The sequence below is a fragment of the Aristolochia californica genome, unplaced genomic scaffold (genome assembly GCF_029961685.1).
Source record: "Aristolochia californica isolate CCGP_79_NKW_82.1479 unplaced genomic scaffold, dmAriCali1.0.hap1 SCAF_3, whole genome shotgun sequence".
Lineage (NCBI taxonomy): Eukaryota > Viridiplantae > Streptophyta > Magnoliopsida > Piperales > Aristolochiaceae > Aristolochia > Aristolochia californica.
The window spans coordinates 47,914,198-47,941,022 of NW_027181992.1; the positions used below are offsets into that span (position 1 = coordinate 47,914,198).

A 26,825-nucleotide genomic window follows, 5' to 3' on the forward strand; every position below is an offset into this window, starting at 1 on the left:
AACACATTAAGAATTTCTTTAGAAGATAACTTGAACCGTAGAGACCTGCTCTCATGTTTGTGTTGTTGTCTTTGTCCAAGAGTAGGTCATGGTCTGTCAACATGATGATAAAAAAAAATATGAATTCTTGAGTAAGAAATGAGACCCCAATGCGGCGGTTCAAGTACTCTTTAACTCTTAAGACCTGTGAGAATTGGGCCTCGAATAAGGGTTTTTTTGGCTTGTTTTGTACTTGTGATTATCTTGATTTTTAATGACTGTAAGTGGGTGCGATTTGTTTTGAAAATGTTAGCAACTGTTTGCATTTCTAAAGTGTAGGAGGTTGATGTAGTTGTTAAAAAGAATAAGAACAATAAGAAGCTAAAGAAAGAATTGAACTGATGCCCACATGGTTGAGAGACGAAAACAGTCGTATGGATTATAGATCGAACAAGACTGTCACTCAACCTACTGGGTTGAACCTCAAACATCACTGGAGAAGCAATTCTATTGGGCTGTAAATTCTGCTATTTTTCTACATTTAGACTCATTTTTTCTCTGACTTGTTTGAGGTAAGATCAATACAAATAGGTAATCTTTGAGGCGGATTGGGAAACAGCTAAATGGAATTTCCCGAGTACCCTTCGCTGTTGGTATTTGTTGCAAGCTTCTTGAAACTTGGTACGAGTCGTGAATGGACAATGTAATAGTAGCAGTACAGGTATCAATCGTGAACCTTATGAACAGTGCTATACAGAAGAAACTCGATTAAACTGTACTTAAAAATCGTTGTCAGTAGTAAATTCAACAATGTTGCACCCTAAACAAAAGTAACACGCTTCTGCTTTCGCTGAGGTAAGCCAGTAGCTCACTTCACTTTAGATTTTTATGCAGTGGATCAAACCGGTGAAAACCATTGGCCTAGTCGCGTTCCCTATCAACGTCGAATGGTCTTCAAGCACTATGCATCACTTGCCAGCACAGGCCAAACCAGAGATAAAAGATAAGATCAAACAGAAGACCAAAAAGCCACCCAAAAAGTCACCGATGCCGTCCTGTACACGACGTGCGAACACAGCAAAGCAGATAGGCTACAAATTGCGTGTTGTATATGAAGTCAACAGGTCTAGGCATTGCATGTTCCAATGGATACAGTGATTATCTAAAATCTATGATTCTTCCTCGCTGTCATCACCAAAAACTGAGGTAACTTTCAGCTCCATTTTTGGTTTCTTGGCCATGCCACCAGACTTGCCCTACAGAATACAAAACCATTAAATAATCAGATCTTTAGTTCTCGATGTAAGACACTGTATATTACAATATAAGTTGAGATAGATGTACTCGCCATCAACTTCTATCAAGAATCTCATATTCTAGTGTTTTTTAATCCTCTTTCTCTCTCCCCTCTCTAACTTCAGCCATTCTTTTTCTCCACCTAAAATGTTATAGTGGTTCTATTTTCTTCAAATTTAATCCAATTCATATATGAGAAAGAAAAAAGAGATGTCACACTGATATGGAAGTTAATTCCAAGATAGTTTTAGTGTTTTACATACCCAATGCCAAAAACAATTCTCTGCTTTTTTTGTTAAAATTATGGGCTAAGTTAAAACATAAAAGGAAACCCTAATCAGCCCTAAGCCTCTCCTAAAGATAACCAACAATAAGCAACCCAAATTAAAAAGAAACCCATCATATTTGTAATCTCAACTTTAACTCTAGATCTCTATGAATCTGCACCTCAGATTTCAGACTTTTTACTTCTTTTACTTCCTAGAGTAGCTACAGACTCTAGATTTGATGCTAAACCTTATTAAAAGCAAACATCCAGATCAATATAATTGACCAAAGTTCTGACTAAGACAAAAGAAAAAATATAATGTGTTCACCATGAAAAGGTGTGCATTGTTTCATTTTCAAGGCACAGAAAAAAAAAACTGTTCTATTTCTGTGCGAGATAAGATCTATACTATGTAATTCCTTCAAGAAAGTTAAAGAAACAAAAAATCTTTTAAATACCTTTTTATATTGATCTAACATTTGCATTTCAAATAAAATAAAAATCTAATTTCACTAACAGAATAGCCGCTCATGGTGTTTAAAAAGTGCATAAATAGGGTCAATATCCCGAAGTAAAAAATGAATGTTAATTAGGTGCACAATGATGTTCAGTGCTAGAAAGTATGTGATAGTTCTAAATAATTACTTATTACAAAGAAACAAAGAGATTATAGTATGTCCGCTTATATGCAAAAGCAATTAATAAATTGGAAAAAGCAAAAGGAGAATTACATAGGGTCTCAATCTGCAAACAAGGATGTACCTTGGTTGAACCAGCTTTGGACAAAAAACCAAACTGCAATGTCTTACGTTGATCCTGAACAGCTAGTGCTGTAGCACCTCTTGATATGTCGATTGCAAGTTTTGCTCTTGAGTACTCTTGCTGCTCTTTTAGTTGTTGTTGTTGCTGTTGTTTATGAGCATCGGCACTGTATTTGGTCATCAAATGATCCACAAAGTACATAGGATACATAACCCGCAACAAGAAAACCATTAGGTAAACAAAGGAAAAAAGAAAAAGATGAGAGGATACATTTGAGCAAACTTAGCCATCTCCCTTTCTTGCTGTAGCTGTTCTCTTTTCTGCCTATCATCCCGACTGGTACTGCCATGCATTTCTCTCATTTCTTTGAATCTCTAAAAATACAAGTCCACATATAATTTATATTTTTTAATTTTTCATAAAAGGAGTAGTATGTTATTTAACTTTTATTTTAAAAAAATATGCCACCAAAGTGCCTTCAATGTTTCGTCTATGTTCACAGAAATCAATTAACACAAAATAACACAATCAATTTAGTAACCTTTCTGTGGTTGTGATCATATGAGCTCAGATGTACTTCAAACTCCATCGCCCGCTTGTACTGCTTGTTACAGAGATCACAATAGAAGACCTTGCGAATTTCCTTGACCTCTGTCTGGATTTTCTGCTCACGTTCTGCAATGACCTGGATTTTAACCATGTGCAGGAAGAAGCAGAGGCAGTAGAAGAAAGACACCAGACAATAAAAACTGCATGAAATTTCTCAATACCCTCTAATGTAACCTTAATAGGATAAAAACATATCCCCATCAAAATGACACTTCCTTCAAATATATCCAACCCTACAAATATATTCTATCTGAGTCAGACTAGAGAGAAACAAAAGTATATTGAAAGAATACCTCTCGCTTCTTAACCTGCTCCTCGGTATCTTCAATTTCAATGTCCAGTTTCTTCCTTTGGACATTCTCTTCTGCAGTAAAAAAGTCGTCTTGTTCTTGTTTCCCTACACCTAATTTGGATCTCTAATTCCAGCTTTTATTGGCTCAACTATCCCTGGATGTTAACAACAAAAAACAGAAAAAAAGAAAGTAAGGTTTTACCACAATAATGTTCCCAGCTTGTCCGAAGTAACGATGCAAAATTTCAGCACTCCACATGAATCCAGACATATAGAAGGCATATCCAGGACAAAAAAAAAAGGATCGGTACAACAAAATTTGATGACAAGTTTAATATAGAAATATGATAATTTTGATGCAAAATTCATTATTTTAACTCAGTAGCAGAATTTATGCACTCTATAAGCACAAGCCTTCCTTATAAAGAAGCAAATACAAGTCCTGAACAAATTTACTTCTTCATGCCATTAGTATCTTTGCAAAGTAGACAGCACTAGTTTCTTTGCAAACTAGAGGGCACGACGCCAGCCAGAAACAATTCAAACTACACCCAAATTTGCATAAATTGGAATGAGCCAAAGGTCAGAATACATTAAAGAATATGCCATAATACACATAAATGCATGTGAAATATAATACCTTGCATTAGAACTATGGCCAAAAAATACCTTGTTCATCTTTGCCAAGACCTTTGCCTTTCCAACCCATCTTCTGCAGGAGCCTAAACCCTATGTTAGATGATGTTAGTTGAGTATCCAAAGTTGCCTGCTCCACATTATCAAGGTCAAGATTTTCTGTTGGCCTGTGGGCTATTGGAAGGCGAAAATCATCTCCCATATCTTCAGCAAGAGAGTTTTCATATGCCTACACCATGAAATAAAAAAGAAATCACAGAGGAGTTAAGCATACCACCTTTTTGAAGAACTACATTTTTCTAATTTGCAAGGTAGTTGGAATAGGGATTCAAGACATTGAAATCTAATTTTTCTTCATTTAAAAAAAAAAATTAATTTTTCTTTTTCTTTCTTTTCTGAAGAGTGAAATATAGATAGTTACGGACTAAATCCTTAGGAGAGTTTGTGAGCATATTATCTAATACTAAGCACATACAAAATCAGGACCTGTGTTCAGAGTTGCATCACTGTGGGAATACAAAAAAAAGGCAGATTGGACAGTCTTCTAAACAAATAAAAATAAGCACATAAATTCATAATAATGGATCAGTTCAGAACTAGAAGAAGCCAAGAAGTTCCTAAAAGCTGCTCTTCTTTTACTTCGAATGATCCCAAACACATCCAAAGGTGTTCCGTCTCTTTAAAGATTCCCACCATTAAACACCTAAAAGGTGTTATTTTTATATAACATGTTCGAATTAAAAGGTCAACAAGCTAAACTACAGTCGGTAAAACGCAATGGGAGTACTTCAGTAAGTAAGAAATCAAAATAAACGGCAAGAAGAAGCCTTTTCTCTCTACTGTTACAACCAAACACAGACAGCCGCGAAGGAAAAGGCCTGTACTTAACAAATATAGAACCATTAAACCATTTAGAAGAATCGAACCCTCCCACATTAAGTTACAAAAAGAAAAAAGAAAAATTTGCACAGCCAATACGGACCTCTTCCATTTCTCGCTGTCGTTTATCTTGAGAGTCAGTTTCTCCTCTGTTATTGTATCGCCTATTTTCCATGTCAATCCCTACAGCAACGATTGAGCCATAAGCAGCTGAAAATTATAAACTTTCTAAAATAAACCCAAACTACAAACATAAAGGATAGACAAAAAAAATAAAAAATACCCTTCTAGGATCAAGATCGCAGAGTACAGGAACTGCTACTAAGCTTTGCGTAATTAAACTCAGGGTAAAAAGAAAAACAGATTCACAGAAAAACAGTTTAAGAATCCACAATTCGACGCAAGGCATAAATATCAAAGCGCATGAGTATTGATCATCAACTTTCAGGTTTTGCCTGAAGTCGGGATTTTTCAAAAATCCTGCGGGAACGGAAGAGAGAGAAAAAATGTAGGGGAGAGTACTACAGAGACGTTACCTATGCGAAAGGGGTCAAAGATGCGTCTCTCTCCATGCTCTTCTCCGAAATGTCTCATACAAATACTCAAATTCGTGGAGGCACAGATCCTTCCAACTGCAACCTTGTTTTGTCTCGATTTGGGCCTCATTTATCTTTGTCTGGACTCAGGAGCAGGACAGGCCCATCAGAATTCAACGTGGGTTTATCTTTTCTAGCTTGAAGGTTTCAACTTTCTAGTGTGATTGTGTGAATCAATAGCCAAAAGAGACTTTAGTTTAAGCAAAATAGACATTTAAAGTTTCTTAGTTGAACTAGGGGGTTTCTTGTAATGTTGTAAATGACTATTGGAAGAAGGCTTGGCAATGTATCTTGATTATTCATTCTATACCCGATTTTTTTCCGGTTTGGAAATACGTAGGTTGATATACGTAGGAGAAATGTATTGTTCATATGAGTGAGGGGAGAGTTTTACAAATATAACCATAGTTGATCAACTAGATAATTAAATATAATTAACCCAGGGGTTTGGTTTGAGGGGAAGTGTTTGAATATGTTAGTGTTTGTGGTCTGTGTTAAGACTTGGCTTTCCGCACCTTAATCGACTAGTCTTTTCGGGTTGTATTGGTTAGGTGCTTACATGGTATCAAAACAGGTTAGTCCCACGTCCCGCGTTCTCATGTTTGGCTCGAGGACTTTGCATTTGCATTTGGTGGGGTGAGTGTTAGTGTTTGTGGTCTGTGTTAAGACTTGGCTTTCCGCACCTTAATCGACTAGTCTTTTCGAGTTGTATTGGTTAGGTGCTTACATGGTATCAGAGCAGGTTTGTCCCACGTCCCGCGTTCTCATGTTTGGCTCGGGGACTTTGCATTTGCATTTGGCGGGGTGAATGTTAGTGTTTGTGGTTTGTGTTAAGACTTGGTTTTCCGCACCTTAATCGACTAGTCTTTTCGGGTTGTATTGGTTAGGTACTTACATTACTCAACTATATTACATGTATCATGTCAGAGGGAGAGACAGAAGATATGACTAATATCTTGATTTTGAAATTTAAAAATAACATATTCAAAATATTTTTCTAGTAAAATAATAAATCATATTTTTGAATAAAGATATAGTTTCTATGTTATTGATCTTTTTATTCTTATGTTTACAAAGTTATCTGATCTACTTTTAGCTACAAAGTTAATAGAAACATACCTTTTGTTGGATTTGTTCACTTATGAAAATAGCTAGCAATACTTTAGATCCTCTCATGGAGTTTGTTAGAATCAAACCAAAACCTGAAAGAAAATTAAACTATTGAGTCTAATCTTGGAATATCGAACCATAGAACAAAGTAGATTATATTTTATTAGCTAGGTTTGATATATAGTTTTTTCTTAAATGCTCCACAGAAATGTACAAACTTCACTCCCTTTTGCAACTAACATGATTTTCTAATCGTGTCGATCTTAATTCATTGTCATTTCTTCCCCTTTGTTACTTTTGAATTTCTTTCTTTTCACAATTGGATGTTATGATATATAAATCATCAATCTAAATATTGAAACAATGTATTTATATTCAATTTTTTTATGAATATGCTCCAATTTAGACTATCTTTTAAAATTGATGCTTTGAAAGCATTATAGCTAGGAGTCAAAATGCTCAAAATTTGTCAGAAGTTTGAATAAGAAGCACTTTGAAGAAAGGATTGAGGTTTAGGGTTTAGTAGATTTACGTTTGTTATCATATTAATATTAGTGGGCATTTTAGTGGGTGTGCCCATATTTCTCTCTTGTCATGGTGAAGTGAATGTGTTTGTATCATATAAATAATTATTTGAAAATTTTAGAAGGTATTGATATATGTACCTCATAATGTACTTTGGATGTACAAGTTTCAGGGCAAATTGTAAAGTACATAAATCACTATTCTAATAAAATTTTGGTGTTTTTCAAGTTACAAGCAACAATATCTTATTTCTTCACAAAAACAATTGATGGTTCTCAATAGAGTCTGTCAATTTGGTTTATGTTCGACCTAGTGTCATCTTCTTTTTTGTTGGCTATTTCACACTTTTACAACTAAAGAAAATGCAACACCAATCTCTTTCACATTTATTCATTATATTTAATTTTAAACAATTTTTTGTGAATTTGTCTTATCAGAATAAATATTTGGGATTCTAAAATTTTAATTATTGTATGAAATTTCAAACTAAAATGAACATAAAAACATAATTTTTTTTCATAGAAACCCATTCACAAAATGCTCATAGTAAATTTTTGCTATTTTCACTTCTCAAATTCCTTAACCTACATAAATTTGATATACAAGGTTTCAAGTTAGGGTGTTGTTTAGCTGTTTTAAAATAATGTATATTATAATTTTCTTAAACAAAATCTGTTGGAGAAGTCCTGCCGCTTGTCTTTAATATTCACGTTACGTTACGCCTTCTCTAACAAGTCGATCTTTTAGAACAAATAGTTTCAATAAAATCTACTATGTAAACTCCTGAAATCTTCTTATTCACGATATAGCTTTGTACACGATATTATTTCCCACTCTCAACTAAAATCCTGTAAAGCTCTATAATGAAAGTGAACAACAAAAAGACATGTACAGAAGGAACAAAAATAGAGCTGCAAGAGAGGAATTATCTTCCAGCTAGCTAACAGTCACCTCCAACTCTATAAAATTCCATCGTGTTTAGCTCTGACGCAATTTTCATCCATGGCTGCTGCACCTTTCCGCGTAAATTTACCTACAATTTACGAACTCATGCTAGGACTATGAATATATATATATATATCTGACTACCTCAGGATTTATGGCTCTGCAGCCGCCCCACCTTGTAATTTGTTTTGTCTCCATCCTTCTAGTTAGTGGAAAAGGTGGTGCAGGATTGAGGAAGCTGTGGTGAGCCCGGCAAGCCGGGAGGCCTTGGCGGCGAGTTCCCACTACCTCCATGGTTAGCGATGTTCCTGCTGTTTATGTTCCCATTATTTGGAGCTACACCCATAATGGAGGTGATTGCAGCAGCCAAGGCGTTGGTGAAGTTGGGATCGGCAGCGATAGCTGCAGTGACGGCTTCAGCCATGGAAGGCTGCCTTTGCCCGAACTGGAGAGAGGGCAAAAGGTTGGGTAGCTTGGGCGGCGGGAGGTAGACGGGCTGGCCTAAGAGTTGAGAGTAACCTCCTGGCAAAGGTGGCAGAGGGAAGGGAGGCGGCCCTCGCTGGAACTGCATGGGGTTGGGCGTCTGAGTGAGATCGAGGGTAATGGTGGGAAAGGGTGCGGAGGCGGAGAGAGTGGCCATGGTGGAGGGGTAGGGCAAAGTTGGGAAGAAGCTTGAGTTCATTAAGGTTTCTTTGCTGGTGCTGGAGCCTGAGAGGAGCATGGTGGCCGCCGCGGAGGTGGTGTTTGCCATGGAGGTAGCAGCAGGCGGGAGAGGATGGTTGTGGGTTCCTTCATAGGTGGTTATCAGGATGCTCTTATCCTCCGCACATCTTTGTACCTGTCACAGAACAGAATCTCAGATCATTTGTTACATCGTATCAGTAAAATTAAGTTATAACACAGTTACAGCCAATTAGGGTTTAACGTTACAGAACATATATGTTATCTGTTTTGACTGCGATTTCCGAAGAAGATGATCAACAGGGAGATAATATTGAAATGGGAACAGTTCACGGCATTCGCCTCAGTCAATCACCGCCAACGAGAGCCGTTTTAAATGACTTCTCAGGTATTTGGGTAAGAAAAATGAGAGGGTAAGCTGTGGCAGAGTGAATGGAGACGAAGATAAAGAGAACTGCGGCTTGACCTGCTTCCTCACGGGGCATCCAATGGCCATGGTGCAACGATAGTAAGCGCGTGGGCATGGATTACCCTTAGCCATTTTCTGGCCGTACTTTCGCCATTGACAGCCGTCGCTTATCTGAGTCAAAGAAAATAACCATCACTTCTTTGATGAAACTTTTGGTCAAATTTGAGTAATCCAAAGCAACTATCAACATCGTTGCGAATAATTATTTACTTACCAGAGGTGCATCGGATCTTGCACGAACAGACACCCTGGCCTTCCGGCAAGGGAACTCAGGAGCTGGATCTACAGCCTTGAGGGGAGTAATCTTGGGACTCTTGTTAGCAGCGCTCCAACTCTGAGAAGTTTGATCCGAACCGTCCTCCGTCAACTTTCGTTTCTTGGGGTTCTGGTTACAATCAAGGTCGCACTCTTCCGACGCGCCTCCTGCTGTTCCTTCTCTCTGGTTGTTGCAAGGAGAGTTGGATTGATCTCGAGTGTCCTCGTCTGACTGAGAAGTTTCGTCGAGGCCGATCGCACCAGATGGGCCAGGGTCCATGAATTGTTGCACAGACAGATTTGGACTAGAGACGTCGTTTTTCTCATCCTTCTGCAGACGAAATTAAGGCAACTTTTGTTCAGTCGATCCTATCATTAAGTCTGACAGGTTCAATCAAGCCAAGCAGAACAGATTTAATTTCCAGAAAACGAACGACCTTAACGCTTTTTTACTGGGTTATTTTATGAGAATTAAACAGTTTCTCAACAAAGATTGCTGATCTTAACATCGCCGCTTGTCCTATAATGAAAGAAGAGAAAGAAGTCATAAATTATACACCGAAAAACTTGATAAATTAAAGACTGCCATGGAAAACCTTGGAGTACAGTCTGTCCATGGCAGAAAACCATATTCATGGTACTCCAATGTTCTCCAGAACTCAAGACCAGTAAACGATGGTCCATGAAAAAACTCTACTTTAGTAATTTTTCATCAGATATGAACAGGATGATCAGAGACTCAGATTGGGAAAGCCAGAAAACAAGTCTACGAGCGCAAGACTGTCACAACACGCATTTAAGATAGGGCATAGAGGTAAACTGGTTAGACGATGATTCAAAGTAAATTACTACATTTAGATCTGTTGTATCCTTTTCCTCGTTATTGTAAACTAAGATAGCCAGTAATCTTGTTTTGAAGCGGGCAAACTTCTCAAAATCAGAGAAGGATCTTCAAGCACAAATTCCGATTCTAAAAAAGCATGACCGAGCATTTCTTTATTGAGAAAATTTATTTCTGTCTCCAATTGTCTGAACTCAGAATTCAATTCGTTCTCGCCAGAGAACTTTCCTTGCGTTTTCCTCATTTAAGTCGTGTAAACAAATGGCTGATTTTTAAGCTTAGGAAAAAAAAAAATATTGTGAAGGAAGATGACCTCTTCTTTCCGGTTATCGCGAGGCTGTTGCTGCATCGCTGCAAGGAGCTGAGCCTGGAGAGCACTATAGTTCTTGGATATCTGATCCAACATACTTTTTAGCTTCCAGTTTTCGTTCTTGAGTCGATCTAACTCGACCTTAAGAACAGCCACCTTGAGACAAGAAAGTTCAATTCGTTAAGATCCAAAAGAGAAAAAAGAGAAATAGATTCTCCACCGGATAATTAATTAAATCTCAAACTATTCAAAGATAAACAAAACCTCACCTTCGTCTTTGGCTTTTCTTCAACTTCTGCGTGACTGCTCAAAAAATTCTCACTCAGAAGATTCAATCCGGTCTGCACGAAAACAGTACTAATATTGATCAATACAATCACCAACTAAACTAAGCGATCTACCATCATCTCTCCAGATATGCCGTTCCATGCTTAAAAGTTTATAACATCTCCGACATGGATCTATTTCCGAAAGGCAACTAAAAATCGATAAAACTGATTCTACTAACATCCGGTTTTATTAAAATTCAATTATCAAAGCGAATGATTAAAGGAACTAAGCGCGCAATCAGAGAACTCGGTCTCGGAGTACAGCTGCCAGAAACTTACGTTTAAATCCTGGCTGATACCAGGCTTGGATCCATCCTTGACGTCGTCATCCTCATCATCCTCATCGTCGTTTTCTTCAGCTCGCGGATGATTACTATTGTCCGAGAAGAAGTCCACTTCCTCGATCGATTTCCGTCGGTCGTTCAGAACAGGACGGTGATCTACCTCGCCGGATGTCTGCCGGAAAAGAGAACCGGGACGTATGAATGTCATTTCTCGGAGGCTTTCCATGAGATTTTGGATAAGCGCAGATTGCAGAAGTAGAAAGACGAAGAAGAGAGAAGAGGAACAGAGAAGAACAAGAGAGAGAGAGAGAGAGGTGTTGTTGAAGTCTTTGCTAGTAAGACGCATTGGCCTATAAAAAGGCGAGGAGAGTGGAGAAAGAAGACCGGCCGTTTTCTCGCTGGAAAATGACGTCAGAGTTACGCGATTCATACACGTGACAACAGGGAGTAGAAAGACTTCGGCAGCGCGCGGGACGGTGGCCGATCAAGTCAGACCACCGCCATCGTTAAGATCTGCCGTTAAAGATAACGCCGCTTCCTTTTTTTGTCATTTATTTCACATACTTTGTGGCAATTTCATCCGATTATCTTATGGAATAAAAATATTTATCTATTTACCTAAAATATGTCCAAATTATCTATTTATTAAATAAATAGATAAATATTTTTATTAGTAAATAGAACATATTTTTATTAGTAAATAGATAAATATTTTTATTTAATAATTAGATAAATATTTATTATAATCCACTTGAAATCAATTATTTATATACATATAAATTAATTAAAAAATATTTTTATTTTAAAAGGCAAAAATTATAGTATTTGAAGGAATATAATGAGGGGGATAAATAAGCAAATTTCATAACCACGGATTAAACTTTTTTTTTTTTTTCCTTCACTTTCTAGGCGCGGAAATGATTTTCCCGGGAGAGTACCCACGTGCCCCTCGTCTTTTCTGGTCAACGCAGTTGGCGGCACAGCTTTCTCTGACGGCAGTTACAGCGAGCGGGCCACTGCTCAGACCGCAAGACTCGTTTTTAAATACCTAATCCGTCTGACTCTTTAGCCACGCCACGTCAGCCGAGACCCTCCACGTCTGATCAAGTCTCGCTGGCGCTGGCGATGGCGACGCGTGGCAATCACAGCCGCCGGCTCGACGCCAGTTGTTCACTTACCAGTTCAAACGGTCCAAGAGTCAAGAAAGAGAGTAATGTGAGTAAAATTTAGCTTGAAAGGAGTAAAAGTAAGAAGAAAGGGGAGATATATCAAATACTATAATTCTACATAACTTAATTTTTTATATTTTGTTGCTATTTATTCTTATTAGGTTATTAAACCCTAAACCCTAAACCCTAAACCCTAAACCATTGAGCCACGACTAAGTCTCCAAATACAATGTGATTTGATGTGAATTACTCTACACTTGATCTAAACTTGGTTAAGAGGTGAGTAGTCAAAATCACAACAAACTCTCATTAGTGATCAAGACAAATGCTAGTGTTGACCTCCTGGTACCTCTGTGGGGACATAACACTTGATCACCCTTATATATTCACCAAAACCTCTCCCCTCACACATGTCTCCTTCGATCTTTGTCATGTCTTGAATGCATTTGTCTTAATTCGACTCTCTTTCTCTCTCAAAGATGGGCATATAGAATGGTTACCTTTGCATTCGATATGTTTCAAATTTAGAAGAGGTTTTCTGTTACACCCTAAAAGTTAAATCGAATGTTACAGTTGTATCATTTGTTATATTAATATATTTTATCACAAACTAAAGCAAAATTGAACGTTATAATGCCTGTAATAGATGTAACATAATGTACAATATTCCTCACATTTTAGATCTTGGATAGTTAGATACGAATACTTGTAAAGTTACACCTAGTACCCTTGCTTTCTAGTTAATTGCATACGTCCACGAGAGAGAAAAGAGAAGAACACAATGCATTTAACTGGTTAAGAAAGGGACAATTTGAAACTTTGTAAAGGGTGGTGGTCCTAGCCTAAGTAGATAAGGTCATTAAGATTAAAGAAAAGGCAAGCTATCCACTTGTTTACTTGTTTTAACTTTGAAAGTGAAGGAGTAGTAAGGGAGCTAGAAAGCAAAACCTCTCTCTTTCTCTCTCTCTCTCTTACATTTCATGCTTCAACTTAAAACCCTTTCATATTCATCACCAAACCCTAATTTTTCCCAATATCTCACATCAAGACCCATCTTGACCATACTTTTTTTCTTCCCTTTAAATATAAAAAAAAAGTAGAAAGGGTGTGTTCCAGGGTTTCCTAGTCTAGGGATTCTTTCATATATTAATGGGATGAAGACTAAGTGACAAGTGGCTCATACACAAGCTTATTTTGTCAACTCCATGCTCCTTGGACTAACATTTTTTTAATGCATTTGTGTTGCAAGGGGATGGTAGATTGGTAGTTGTCTCAAATGTCATGTATTGGCACTATGCCCATTTTGGGTGTTATTCAAAGTTCAAACACAATCAAATGTATTTTTATGTAACCTTTAAGGAATTCTTAATTTGATATCTTGTAAACTAATTGACATAAGTCATTTATAGTAAAAACTAGGGTTCTACCAAATGAGAATCAGAATGGAGAAGGGTTATTTCATTGCTTGTTAAAATAGAAATATAAATAATAATATATTTAAATATGTCAAAAATTTTATTAAAAATTTAACTGAAAAGCATTATATGAACATATAAAATTAACTATACATATATATAAATTTTTTTGTTAAAATTTTATGAAATTATTCAAGTCTAAAAAAAAAAACTATCTGGATGGGATTAATATTATTATGTGACTTATAATAAATGTGAGTACAAAATGCCGTTTACCTAATATTTGTTCTATAATATTGGTAATATTGAATCTTTTTTTTAATTCTTAAATAGTTTAAAATTTTAGTTCATGTTTAGTGACATTGGCCCTAGTAAAGTTGTTAGTCCAAGTAAAAATCATGTTCATCATTTAACCAATGCTTTCTCCAGTTCTGGTCAATAGTTAAAATGAATGTCATACTCAAAAGCTTTTGATTAAAATGCTATCGAAATAGTGAATATATATAAAATAAAAAATACATACGTTTGATTGACCGCAAAGTCAATAAGATTACCGCGAAAATCGGCCAATTCATATGGAATTCTAAACAAACCATGATATAAAAGAAGCAAATAAGATTGGACTAGCCACTTCATTATGATTGTCACATAACTTGTTCACACTAATATTGATTGGACTAGCCACTTCATTATGATTGGCATCTAATATTGAGTCTGGGCTTGAGTTTGATCATAAACAAAGAAGCTTTGCTGCCCGTATGCTTCAGTGGCAGGTGAAGGAAGAGCGAGAAGGCGTGCAGAGAAAACTCCAGAGGTTCATCCATGGTCGCCCACCTTTGAAAGCAGTGAGAAAAAGGGTAGGCCTCTGGGACCAAGACGAAACGTGAATTTATTTCAAAGAAAAAAACGTTTCTTCTTTCTTTATTCTTCCCCATCTTGAAAAGAAAAGCATGGCTTTGTCGGCTTCCATCACAGTTAACCGAGTTTCATTACGCAACCGGGAAAATCTCGTTAGCTTTGAGTAAAACTAATCGAAATCTTTTGAAATATCTTCTTCTTCTTCTTCTTTTTTTTTTTTTTTTTGTTACGTAAACCAGTTTGGATTTTAATGGTCTCTCAAATGAAATCGGATTGCAAGAATAAACTTGAATGGCGATAAGGAAGATGGGACCAGATTGAATTCGTCGTTCGTGCAACAAAAGTCAAGAAACTGAGATTGAGATTATTCCTGGCTCTCCTATCCGTCCCAATTGAATTTGACCTCTTCGAAGGCGACGGGGGCTTCCATTTTCGTCAGCTAAAGTGGACAATTAGGGCGATCGACAATTCGAAGCCTTGATCAGTACTCATTAATGGTAATACGAAGACTGGTATTAATTAACAACCAATGGAAATTTCAGGTGCGAGAGATAGTCTCTCCAGGCAATTAAACTCTGGAGGACTTCTACGATGAAAACCCGACGACGGATCTTTTTAAATTCTGATGGTGTTTGTAAGGAGAAGCAAGCAAGCCATGATCTTGCTTTTAAATTTAAACTGATATAACAGTAGATATCAGAGGTTGTAAAAGTTTTCTCCTACAGCTTTCATGGCGGTCTGAACTCTGAACTCGTCCTGTGATGCGGTTGATGACTATTAAATTTCAAACAGGAAAGCCAGAAACGTCGTGTTTTGTAAATGGATGTTCATATCTTCTCTCTCTATGTCGATAATTCTCCTGTGAAAGTTGAAAACTGGAGATTTTAGTCAGACCGACGACATCTAAACGTAAATGAATCTTTCCAGCAGTTTGATGAATGACTAATAAATATAAAGGAGAAAAATGTAGGTTGCGGACGCACGTTGGCGTGTCGAGTGGGGCGCAGCTCGCCGCGTCATTTCGAGCCCCCTTGTCTTCTCCTCGATGCTGCAGTCAGATCTAATGGACGGAGATCGATTAAAGGCGGAGAACAAAGAAGAAGAAGACGAGAGTGAAGAGAGGAGAATCAAGCGCCGCTTTCGTTTACTGGCCTTTTTTTCCTAGTCTAGTTCGTTTTCGATTTCCCTTTCGCTTTTTTTGTTTTTTTTTTTTCCGAGTGGAATTGCTTCTCACATGACTCTCCAACGACTGCGTTATTCATTTTCGAACTGATCAAATTAGTTAAACCCTGTGCAGAAAATAAGAAATTGAGGTTTTTCTTAGCATGCAAAATCGAAATCCAAGCTGCTCACTTTGTCTAAAACGTTGAAACTAATTTTGATTCAGATACTTATGGATTTGTCGTCAGGTTTCAAGCTCCCAACCCAGAAAATGAAACAGGGAGAAGAACTAAACGGTCATTGAAGGGTATCTGATAGTCTTCTTCCCGGAATTGACGATTCGCCAGTCCAAACTTTCGGTGTGGCAACGCAAGCCTCGATTAAATTCAAAAGGGTGCGAGAACCCGTTTACTATCGACACGTTCGAGCATGATACAGACCTTTTACCCACCAACCCAGAAAAAAAAGAACAAAATCAGAATTCGTGCTCGGCATCAGCATTACGCGAATGACCAGTCTTGATTATCGCAAACAACCACTCCTGCTCTGTGCGTTCAGCTTCAAGGAGTTTACTGTTCTCATAAAAAAAACCAGTAAACCAATGATCTGAAAATGGTGTTTATGCTGGAAGTTCTCTTTAACGTATTTTGAAGATTTCCCCCATGTTTGACCTGTTTTTTTGCTGGAATGATGGAGAAGAACATATCTGAATTTTCAATTAACAGCCACTGAAAAGTAGGTATGCTTCACATGGAAAGTAGAGACGTGGTAGCAGTTTCCAGCAAAAGACAGAGATTTCCATGGCTGATCGATTGGTGATGGGGATACGTTCTGAACATACAAGGATTTCTTTATGAGGACACGAGTTGGGAACTTGTAATCGGTTCTGAGATTGGTAAATCTGTGCAATCAGAAAAGGGTTCAAACTGGTCAGCCTGGTCTCTGACAGTTGGTGTATGATTATCTGTATTTGACATCAAGATTGAAGAATTGTCTGAACCGGTAGTGACAGAGAAGAAGAGGGGACCAACTTCATCATTTTCAAATCCATAATGCAATTTGTACAATACACCTAACTTCTTCTCCCTCAACACGGGAGGACTCAAATCGTCCTTGAGTCAACGTCTGCGTGTCTATCCAGAGAAACTTATTATCAAATGGTGTAAAAGGGGTTTCCTTTAGGGGATCGATGAGAGAGAACCGTCTTCCCTCAGCTTTTCTCTTTCTTCTTTCACATTACTTCATCTAGACATACCTAATTTCAAATGGACCTAAATGTCTTCTCTGATCTAATGGTATGCATGGTGGAATCATTTAACGTCAGAGCTGCCACTTTTTGACTTAAAAAAAGAAATCGATAGGTGATCAAATTAGGTTAAATCCTACTCCTCCTAAGCGGAAGAATGTGATCAAAACACATGCCAGGCATGAAAAAATGACCCATGAGGTAATAAAAAAAGAGGAGATTACCTACCTGATCAAAGAAGATACGACTATCAATTACCTGCATGTGAAGAAGTTTCTTCTCCTCTGATGGCTTTTTACTGTATCGGTGATCGCTGAGATTTCTGGAGATTCCTTTTCCAGATTCGTGGTTGTAGAAGCTGAAAAATCAGTTTTTATATTATTCTGTTCTGTGTGGTAGGAAGGGCAAATAAACTATTAATCTGGAACACCAAGCCCCATGTAAGTTCTCTGGAAGGATAAGCAACCACTCTTAACTCTCTTAGGGAGGAGGATCTCTTGAAACACAATAAATCCTTTGGTTTTTTAAATTTTAACTCAAAATTATCATATGTTTAGAATTTTCCACCTAAGGCATAAGATTCATCCATGAATAGTCTAATGAATAAAATTAATTTGATCAAATGCAAAATTAAGAATATATGTTCCATTGAGACCTAATCAGAATGGAGAGTAAAATTTCAGGAAACAAGGACGTATTTAGTTTTTCCCATTGGCATTGATCAATTCATTTTAAAAACTATGGAAAATGCAGGAATTAGACTCCGATTTGTTAACTGAATCAATTAAGCCCGATTTTTCTACCATGTCAAAGCTTTTTTTTGAATGACTGAACACTAATGTAACCCTCGGCACATAAAAATTGAATCAGAATTCACTAGTCCAAAGACATAATATATAGGGTGAACTGAATCACTCGAACTCCCTATGACTTCATTGGGCCGATCCCAAGTCTGAACAATGACACTCAGCGATTCGTGTCTTACAAATTTTGTGCAACTAGCGAATGCAAAAAAGAAGAAACTCAACCCCAACATCTGGATTTTGCTTCTGAAGACAGGGATCTCGCCTTGCCTAGTCAATATTAATCCAAGCGAAAAAGAGCAAAACAGTAGCAGAGGAATGCTCTTACAAGTTTAGCAATCGGAGAATAATATCGCATAGCCGTAGAAACCTAGTTTTGGGATCCGCACCTCTAAAATTGCGTATCTTTGAACCTAACCATTCATAAATGTCAGGCATTGAAGTATTAAACTGTTAATAATCTGAAAGATGAGCAACGAAACAAATGAACGTCAGCAGTAAATCTTTATAACAATGATTCACTTATTGGAAGCAGACAATTGGTTTACCCGCACCAGGGTGCATCAATTCAGCCAACTTCAGGGATGTCAATACATCCGGAACTTCTCCTTTGTCTTCTCAAAGACTTGTTCAGCAATTACAGCCCCATTACCATCAGCTCTTTTGATTTCCAAGTGGGCCTTTTGGTAGTGCCCGGTCCCCCTCAATGCATCAGCAATGAAATCATCAAAACCAATGGCAATAGCTGCCTCAGCTTTGGCTCCGTAAACCAGCCGCTGCAACGTTGAATGGAGAAAAGAAAGAATCAGCTGCCCACTTTAATGGACCTTTGACTTTGAATGGGAAAAAAGAGGAGTGAGGAACGCACCTTAATTCGAGAAAGATGAATAGCACCAAAACACATCGGACAAGGCTCACAGGATGCATATATTTCACAGTCAGAGAGCTCAATCTTCTTCAGTTTCTTGCACGCCTGATCAACATGAAGAGTATTAAGTTACCCAAATTGAGCCCATTTCGTACTGCCAATCTCATTAAGTTCCTTGCAACATTCAGAAGAGTCATGTAACCCCAATGGATACATTTCTTTGCAGCACAATTTTGAAAAGTCAACATAAACAACAATAAAGAATAATAACTTTTCTAAATGAAGAGAACAAAGTATGTAACTAAAACACAATTGACAAGACAAAAGGGGGAAAACGATACCAAAAAGAAAAAGAAAAAGGAAAGAAGGTAGAAAACAGAAGACTTGTCTGAAAACTGCTTGCATAAGGGACTCAACCAACTACACTTTTTCATTACAAGTCTACATATTTAGGTCCACACTTTTTCACCCTTGCTGAAGTTGGGAGAAATTCCTCGATAACAAGAACGATCAAGAAAGGCTAACATAACCATAATCCACTATCTTCAACACTTTTCACATCAAATATAGAATGATTAACTGAAACTATATTCATCATTGATTTACACAGAAATAGTGGGAGATTGCAGGAGAATTAATCAGAAAGGAGTCAAATTAATTCATTCGAATTGCGCTTCTCGAAATTGAAACAGGGTATATAAACATTCCAAACAAAACAACTTGTAGGTAAAATAAATGATATGCACCACATCTTATTGACCAGATCTGGTTTTCTAACCTCTCTTATTGCAGTGACCTCAGCATGAGCAGTTGGATCTGTATTATACAAAACCATGTTGTGACAGCTCGCAACTATTTCATTGTTATGAACAACAACTGCACCAAAAGGACCTCCATGCCCACAGTCAACCCCTTTGTATGCTTCTTCAACAGCTTTTGATAAGAACTCATGATCTCTGTCCTGAACAGCTGATTGACCAAAACCAAATCAAACATGAGATTCTCACAAATCAATCACCAGAATTAATGAATCACTAGATTGCCATAAAAAAATAAAATGGCGGGGAACACATATCTACAACTTCTGTGACACAAATATACAGAAATTTTTTTGACAGGATTGCAGCAAAAGTAGATATGTATCTTCAATTCCCATAATATAGGTCGATCATTGAACAAAGATTACCCCTCAGGTTACGCCAACAAAAAACACAGGAATAACATATGACATACATTTTTTATCATTGTTTCTGCTTCTGAATCAAATTAAATGAGGCGAATCCAGACAGGGAGTAAAAAACTTTAGAAGTTAAAAAGAAAAAAAATGCATCATTACTTACCTTCATGATGACCAGCAAAAGCAGAAGCTACTGAGATGGTCCCATCTTCAGATTCCAGAACTGAAAAACAAGACATAAGCATCAATCTTGGATCACAGGAATAATGCCAACTAGACTGTGGATTCTAAAATAAAATTTCTTTTTGTAACCTCATAAGCAACAAAAAAAGAACATAAACAAAAAATTTGGCCTAGAACTCAGGCTCTCAACTATTTTGACACGAATTTAAATGTCACGATCAAACATAATGTGAAGAAACCTACTGTATACATGATTCCATTTACTACAGAAACAATGTATTTTAAATCCTTTTGCAATCCATGTAGAATAACAAAAGGGTTGACAATAATGGCAGATATGCTTTCAACAAATGAACACAGAGTTCGGGGATAAATACTTACCGGCCTTTATTTCACCATCGAGTTCACAGGCAATACCAAGAAAAGAAAAGAGATGTTAAGCAAATTAAAAAAAAAAAAAAAATCTATCAAGAAACTGTTTTTCATCTCAAATTGAACATTTATCCAATACCAAGAAAAGAAAAGAAAAAATTTAATTCCGAAAAAAAGGTGATCAGTAGACCGTTTTTCATCTCAAATTGGAAATACGTCCCTTCAACCCGCAAATCATAGATATTCGGAACCACATTTAGAAAACGAATATGAACTACAATCATCTAAGCAACTTCAGAAAAGAATCAAAGTCTCAACGAAATGATCGACTCCAGATTCATCGGAATTAGTAACTAACAAGCAATAAAAAAAAAAAAAAAAAAAAAAAAGTCAAAGCAAAACAATTAAAGAAACACATAATTTCTTAGCTAATTTACAAAAAATACACTACAAAGAAAGCCAGATCAACTCGCTCTCAAACTCTCCATTCCAAAAACCGCGCCTCAAACAAACTACACAGAACGAAAAATGCGTAAAAAAGAAAGATCACAAGCAGATTTGTTAGCAACATCACCACGCAATCTGAGTCCACAGAATGTTCAATCCGAAAACCACGAAAGAGGACAGAATCACCGCATCCGATCACAAGAACAAGAAACAAACATAAAAAACTTTATTTAAAAATTTTTTAAAGCAAGAGAAACAACAGATTTCTGCACAAAATTCACCATAAAAAAACTCCACAAGCAATCACAGTTCACAAAAAAAGTCTACCAAAGCAAGTAAAAAGTACAAACCATGCAACAAGAAAAAAATAAAAAAACACGTCAGAGCAAAAAGCTAAAAAGTTACCACTGGCCTCTTCCATTCCGAATTCCAAACGTAGTCCGCAACGTCAACTCAGAATCGATTAAAATGATCCACGGATGAATCCGCCGGAAAATCGGACACAGGACCAAAAGATTGCACGAGACGAGCAGTGAAAAACTGGTCCACTCGCTCTTTTCCTCCCTGGAAAAGTAAACGAATCGCGACGATGCAAGATGATGATGCTGGATTCGGAAGCAGCGTCAGAAGAATCCAATGAAAAGACGAATCGGCGCCTGATATCTCAGGAGGAAGAAAGATGTCCCTCTTTGGAGCTTTTCTGGAAAGTTTCACTTGACAGCCACAAGGAATCGTCGAATTTATGAAAGAAATCAGAAATGGGAAAAAAAGGTCGGCGGATGTTGGCACTGACGTCGCTGAGCACCAACTCGGCGGTCCGGGCCACTAATAAAGGCAGTCGGCTTTTTGGATTTGTGGGGTTTATGACGTGTACACGAGTCAGTCGGGTCAGGTGAGTCTATCTTATCCTAGTCTCTGACTCGCTACGAGGAGATGTCTGTTTTGATAATGGAACGTGGAGGATAAGGATTTGCCTAGCTCGATACACGTTTTCTTTTCTTAAAATTTTCACATTTGTTAATTAGACAACGTCATCACTTAAACCTTTTAAATTCTATCTATTTTAATTTATTTCTAAAATTAATATAGGTAAATATATAAACCCATAATTAAACCGATAAACCCTAGATACAGCCTCTCTCAGTTATGGGTCCTGCAGGGTCAGCCTTCACCACCCCTAAACAAAAGAACAAAAAGAGAACGCCATTTTCAGCTCTCTACCTCTGAGCTTTTGACTCAGTCTTCTAAAAGCAGTTAAAAAGTATTAGTAATGATAAAGGAAGCCATATCCCCTCTTTTGATGTTAACTAGTGCACTGAAATCCATTAATAAGTAAACAACTGAGTGATTGTGAGTAACCATTTGAACTCACTGTAACTATTGATGAACCAACTAATTACTAAAGTGTCAGTTTTTATCAATGAGAATTCTGAGTTTGGTTAAGTGACCAATCCCTTGTAATAAGAAACCTTCGAACCAATTTTGACCAGCTAAAGTAATTCGATATCCCTCAGCAAGGGTATGATAATAATTTTGGGAATATCATTCTTAATACCTTTGTTCTGCATATGAAATTCACTCACTCTGTGCATTAACTTGCACAACATTAACAGCCAGAGAATGCAGCTCTACAGAGTTATTGGGAAACATCTTTGCAAAATCAGGGGGACATGCCTAGACGAGACGATTTACCTTCCTGAATAAAGAGATCGTTGGGAGTATATTTTTAGCAAGACTGGGTTGCAGCACGAGGAAAGCTGTTTGTAGTTTATAATGAAGGAGATTAAGAAAGCTGCACAGAGGAAACTCCAAATTTCATCACCTAGCACGGAGTGTAATCACCCTCAGCTGGGATTAAATGAGGGAAGAACAGAAAAGACTAAAGAAGGGGAACCTACCATGAACAGAAAATCCAGTTTTTCATGTTTCCATTTGCACTGATATTTGAGACTGACCAAAAAATTACGGTTCTTTACTCAGAAAGGAGTTTCATATTTATTTGGAACTTAAAAATGACAAGCACCCACTTACAAACCAACAGTGGGATTTCTTGATTATGACTCCTTGTTAAGCATTCTCTTTTCCTGCTCCTGCTCCTGCTCCTGCTCCCTAATCGTCTTAAAAAATGGCTCCTGCATGCCCCATGAGAAAAAGTGAATTTTTGGTATCTCTAGAAACAAGAACATCACTCACAATAGAAGCACCTTTTAACTTCACCCTGATAAAAGATGACTACTAATACTATAAGCAAGGTTGAAGCACAAGAAATACTAAACCTTGTAGAAATATAACAAACATTTCTATCTCTTAGAGTGACAAATGGTAGCATGTTCTACAGTTTGTACTCTTTAAGTAATAAACTTGAGGGATTCAAATATCCAACAATATAAATGTCTGAAGTAGATCAGCAATTCCTGGACAGGTACCATAACTTTTGCTTTATAAGAAGAAAGACAAATACAGAAGGATACTACAAGGGAACACATAAATGGTACTCCGGAGTATGATTCTTTTTCCCTGAAATAGTACTCCGGTGTATGATTAACAACTTGAGGTCAAGAACATCATAGGAGAAATCACAAACTCAGGATTTTTCATTTTTCAGTTTGAATATTGTCATAAAGATACATCCAAATACACAAATCACACAAGAAACTTGTACCTGAGATCTCAATTAAGAATCCCCTCCATGTAGAGACTCAATCCTTGGCTTCGACAGGACTAGAGTTCACATAAATGTACCAAGCAAAGATTAAAAGGGTGACCAATAAAAACAAAGGGAAAACTTTAACAATAGAAGGCCATAAAGGGAAAATTTAACAATAAAGAAAAGAATACCGGTCAGGCTAGAGTTTTCAACAAGTTTGAGTGATAACTAGGCTATGTTTGATTTATAGTAAAACACCACATGCTCCAGTCTGTGATCTCATTTAAGAACGTTGTCTCAATTTCCATGGAGGTTTGCTTGAACATTGCAAGAGTTCCAGAGAACAGGAGACCATAATCGGTGAGCTATGTGAGAACTGGTATGTCCCTGGACATAATGTCAATTTCTATAGAGAATTTCTTGATCCTCATGTGGTCTTAAGAAGAGACGAGAATGTAATCTGTGACCAATGTGAGAAATGGTATTTTTTCTGCCGAAGCTATTCAGATTATTTTGGATTGGTGAAAAGAGTTTGAGACATGACACTATAACAAGGTAAAGTATCAAAATATAGAGCCAGATTTAGTTAGGCCACCCCAAAATATGCATCCCAACAAGACTCTACAACCTTAAATCAGGGAACAGAGTGTTACTGCTGTTAAAATCAGGACAATTGCTTCAAATAATTAGATTAATAAAAAAAAAAGAAGTATAATATCAACATGTTAGATAATTTGCTTGTAGAAGGCAAATGATTTTAAGCATTGATTATCAAAAAGCATCGATTATCAAATGCAGAAGCCTCCGAAACCCTTGGCCTGGAGTTTTCCTTTCCTTTCCTTTTCATCACAAATGAAATGAAGATATCAGTACTAGAAGTTCTAAACCTAAAAAATATCATGGAAATACAGGGGCGTATGATAGCATGATACAGAATAATTATATGGGGCATAGACGTCCATTGAAGAAAAGAAGAACATATTTGATTTCAATCAAGAGTTATTCACTACAAATACTGATAGTAGAGTTTCTTGTTGAAACTAAGTTTTTCATAAAGATGACTGTATTTAGAAAATCATTTCTTGAAAATTTTAGAGTTGTTAATTACATGAAAGTTAATACTTATTTTAGATACTTAAAAGCTCCCAGTTGAGCCTTCTCATATGCATGCTCTTAATCTAGCTTAAATCAAACTCAAAATGATTTTATCTTCCCCTGTCAGCATACATAAGCTCGAGATTCTGATTTAACATACAATGACACCCATCAGAAATGCCTCAATGGGTATCAATGGGACAAAAGGTGCCACCATTCCAGATTCCAGTTGGTCCTCATTGCAGTGACACCCATGTGGTGGGGTACATTTTTAAGGTTTCATAACAAGGTTCACACTAGTATCATTTGCATAATGAATGATATGTCTTATACACTATTGCTGAGATCAAACAAACAATTCTGTGATATGTTGATATCATTTTTGGAAATGCAAAATACACAATACGCCACAATTTCTATCGTGCAAGAATATGTGTTATCAAAACTACTCACAATAAGCAATAAAAAGAATCACACAAAGTGCCACCAAATAAGCCACAGGAAACATCATTATACGTTGAATGAACAAGTCATCACTTAGTAGTGCTTAAAAAAATTAATGTGTCAAGTTATTGTCATTAGTAACAGAAAAATTCTCTGTTTAAGCGAAAAAGCAGTATAGCAAATAAGATTAGCATAGAAACTTACATTTCCACCCAGAAAAAAGTTGTAAACAAGGGTACCCGTGACGAGAGTGCCCACAATAAGAGGAGGGGGGGGGGGGGGGGGGGGGGGGATCGTCAAAAGACTCCGTTTACGATAAATCATCTCAAACAGAGTCTCGTCTAAAGCCTTTCTGGAGCAGAGACAGCAAAAGTAAATTAAACGTTCAGATAGTAAAAAACTCGACCCACGATGCAATCCTCTAACCAAGGACCCAGCTCAAAGTAAAATACGAAACGTTTATTTGATTTGACAATCACAAATGACCATGGAACATCTATTTTTATTGCTTTTATTTATTTTAACAATAGGTCCTCGAGTTCTGACGATGGACATGCAATTTTAACTTAGTTGCAAGCAACTACTTCACTAAAACATCTTCAGCCAAGCAATAAAATTCTCTCTTCACTGCCGCGAACGTCTTCAGCCAAGCAATAAAATTCTCAGAACTCCAAAATAGATGTTATTATCGAAATTGAATGCGCCACACAATTTATTAACTGAAACTAAAGTTCTTGACAAGGCCATTTTCGAGGTAGAAAATAGTTTGGAAGAAAACGAGAAATCCAAATATAAAGCTGCAGTCCCCCGAAAACCTCTAAAATATCATTTTCAAACTATGCTGGCTGTTTTAGTGTCTGAAATACCTTCAAATTGCCAGAGAAGGAGATGTTTTCCCCAAAATTCAATCCAAGCAGAGAACTAAAAGATGATACCAAAAGAAAACGAAACTATAACTAGAAGAAGTGCCAAAGCAAACTTGCAGATGAGGAATTCAAATCAAGACGGAAACAATACTTAGAAGCCAATCAAAATCATCGCGATTCGACACACAGAGCCCTCACCTTTGCAGATTTGAAGCAACGAAGAAAGCTCAACGCTTGTCCGCCCCGATGAGCACGCCAGTAAAGATTTGGTCGTCTTGGAAGTATCAAAAGATGGGGCCCACAGATTTATGACAAAGGATCGGATCGATGTAGATCTACGGCCATTATGAGCAACTCGAAAGTTTTACTTTTTGATACTTCAATTTCACTCGCGCAGCTCGGAGGTTTGTCTAACGAGAAATGACGGGTCGGTCCTTCTTCCTCGCCGTCAGCTTGCTGTAAATCCGACCAACTTCGCCGGATCCCGAAGAGGTGCCGGGAGACCACCGTTGAATTTTCTTCATGTAGGAGAAGCAGGAATTCGAGACCCTTTTTCAGCTCTTCGGTCTCTTCTTCTCAATCCGTAATTCTCGAACTATCTACTTCTGTGCCTCGTCCAATTACTCATTTGGCGAAAAACCTGGGCTTTCGTCCCAGTCAAGAGCTAGGGCTTCTTTCCGTCATGTTCATGACTACTGTGGTAATGTTTGGTTGGCTTTTTTCTTTTCAAATCCTTGGCCAAATGGCGCAATTTCGTTCGAGTGGACTGATGAGTTGTGATTTCTCTTCCGACGATGCTTGTAAGTTATTTCGTCTGTTTAATCGAAATCCATCGTTTTCTTTCTTTTTCCTGTTTCTTGATTAAGGTGTTCTTCCAATGCCGTCTCATGCAAGATACTTTTGGAATTTGATTGTTAACTAGATAATCTTCACAGGCATTTAGACAGCACGCAATTTCAATTAAAAAACTCACTAAGGTAGTGGCAGAAGAGCTACCCTCTTCCTTCT

At 37.3% G+C, this 26,825-nt stretch overlaps 3 protein-coding genes and 1 long non-coding RNA gene across 6 annotated transcripts; all 4 read right to left on the minus strand.

The window, feature by feature from the left end:
- Positions 1-690: 690 nt before the first annotated feature.
- Positions 691-5,314, minus strand: LOC137959833 (uncharacterized). The gene is given in 9 exon segments (XM_068807214.1): positions 691-1,235; positions 2,306-2,471; positions 2,576-2,679; positions 2,847-2,990; positions 3,208-3,326; positions 3,329-3,361; positions 3,876-4,071; positions 4,825-4,904; positions 5,258-5,314. Coding segments are annotated over 8 exon segments (921 nt in total). The 5' UTR covers positions 4,897-4,904; positions 5,258-5,314; the 3' UTR covers positions 691-1,148.
- A 2,537-nt stretch (positions 5,315-7,851) lies between these two features.
- Positions 7,852-11,322, minus strand: LOC137960400 (probable WRKY transcription factor 47). The gene is made up of 6 exons (XM_068808023.1): positions 11,062-11,322; positions 10,723-10,794; positions 10,457-10,609; positions 9,262-9,633; positions 9,045-9,158; positions 7,852-8,735 (listed from the first exon to the last, which is right to left on the minus strand). Exons 1-6 carry the CDS (start codon positions 11,290-11,292, stop codon positions 8,100-8,102), a joined length of 1,578 nt encoding a protein of 525 aa, XP_068664124.1. The 5' UTR covers positions 11,293-11,322; the 3' UTR covers positions 7,852-8,099.
- A 6,599-nt stretch (positions 11,323-17,921) lies between these two features.
- LOC137959698 (guanosine deaminase) lies at positions 17,922-21,510 on the minus strand. The gene is made up of 5 exons (XM_068807026.1): positions 21,171-21,510; positions 19,927-19,986; positions 19,365-19,555; positions 18,587-18,691; positions 17,922-18,494 (listed from the first exon to the last, which is right to left on the minus strand). Exons 1-5 carry the CDS (start codon positions 21,184-21,186, stop codon positions 18,306-18,308), a joined length of 561 nt encoding a protein of 186 aa, XP_068663127.1. The 5' UTR covers positions 21,187-21,510; the 3' UTR covers positions 17,922-18,305.
- A 780-nt stretch (positions 21,511-22,290) lies between these two features.
- Positions 22,291-26,437, minus strand: LOC137960132 (uncharacterized). 3 transcript variants are annotated; one of them, XR_011114118.1, is made up of 5 exons: positions 26,016-26,437; positions 23,428-23,486; positions 22,797-22,897; positions 22,664-22,715; positions 22,291-22,557 (listed from the first exon to the last, which is right to left on the minus strand). It is a non-coding gene; the product is annotated as an uncharacterized lncRNA (long non-coding RNA). The 3 variants fall into 3 exon arrangements; XR_011114116.1 differs by having other exon boundaries at positions 22,664-22,897; XR_011114117.1 differs by lacking the exon at positions 26,016-26,437 and adding an exon at positions 25,156-25,240 and having other exon boundaries at positions 22,664-22,897.
- Between the last annotated feature and the right edge of the window lie 388 nt (positions 26,438-26,825).

Excerpts from the sequence above, each read along its gene's own strand:
- LOC137959698 (XM_068807026.1), bottom strand. Across the intron at positions 19,556-19,926 it reads TTTTGCTGGTCATCATGAAG|CTGTTCAGGACAGAGATCAT; the intron begins GTAAGTAATGAT and ends TTGGTCAATCAG. Across the intron at positions 18,692-19,364 it reads AGGTCACTGCAATAAGAGAG|GCGTGCAAGAAACTGAAGAA; the intron begins GTTAGAAAACCA and ends CATGTTGATCAG.
- LOC137960400 (XM_068808023.1), bottom strand. The coding sequence starts at position 11,292 with ATGGAAAGCCTCCGAGAAATGACATTCATACGTCCCGGTTCTCTTTTC. Across the intron at positions 10,610-10,722 it reads AAGAAAAGCCAAAGACGAAG|GTGGCTGTTCTTAAGGTCGA; the intron begins GTGAGGTTTTGT and ends TCTTGTCTCAAG. Across the intron at positions 9,634-10,456 it reads GCGATAACCGGAAAGAAGAG|AAGGATGAGAAAAACGACGT; the intron begins GTCATCTTCCTT and ends TTTCGTCTGCAG.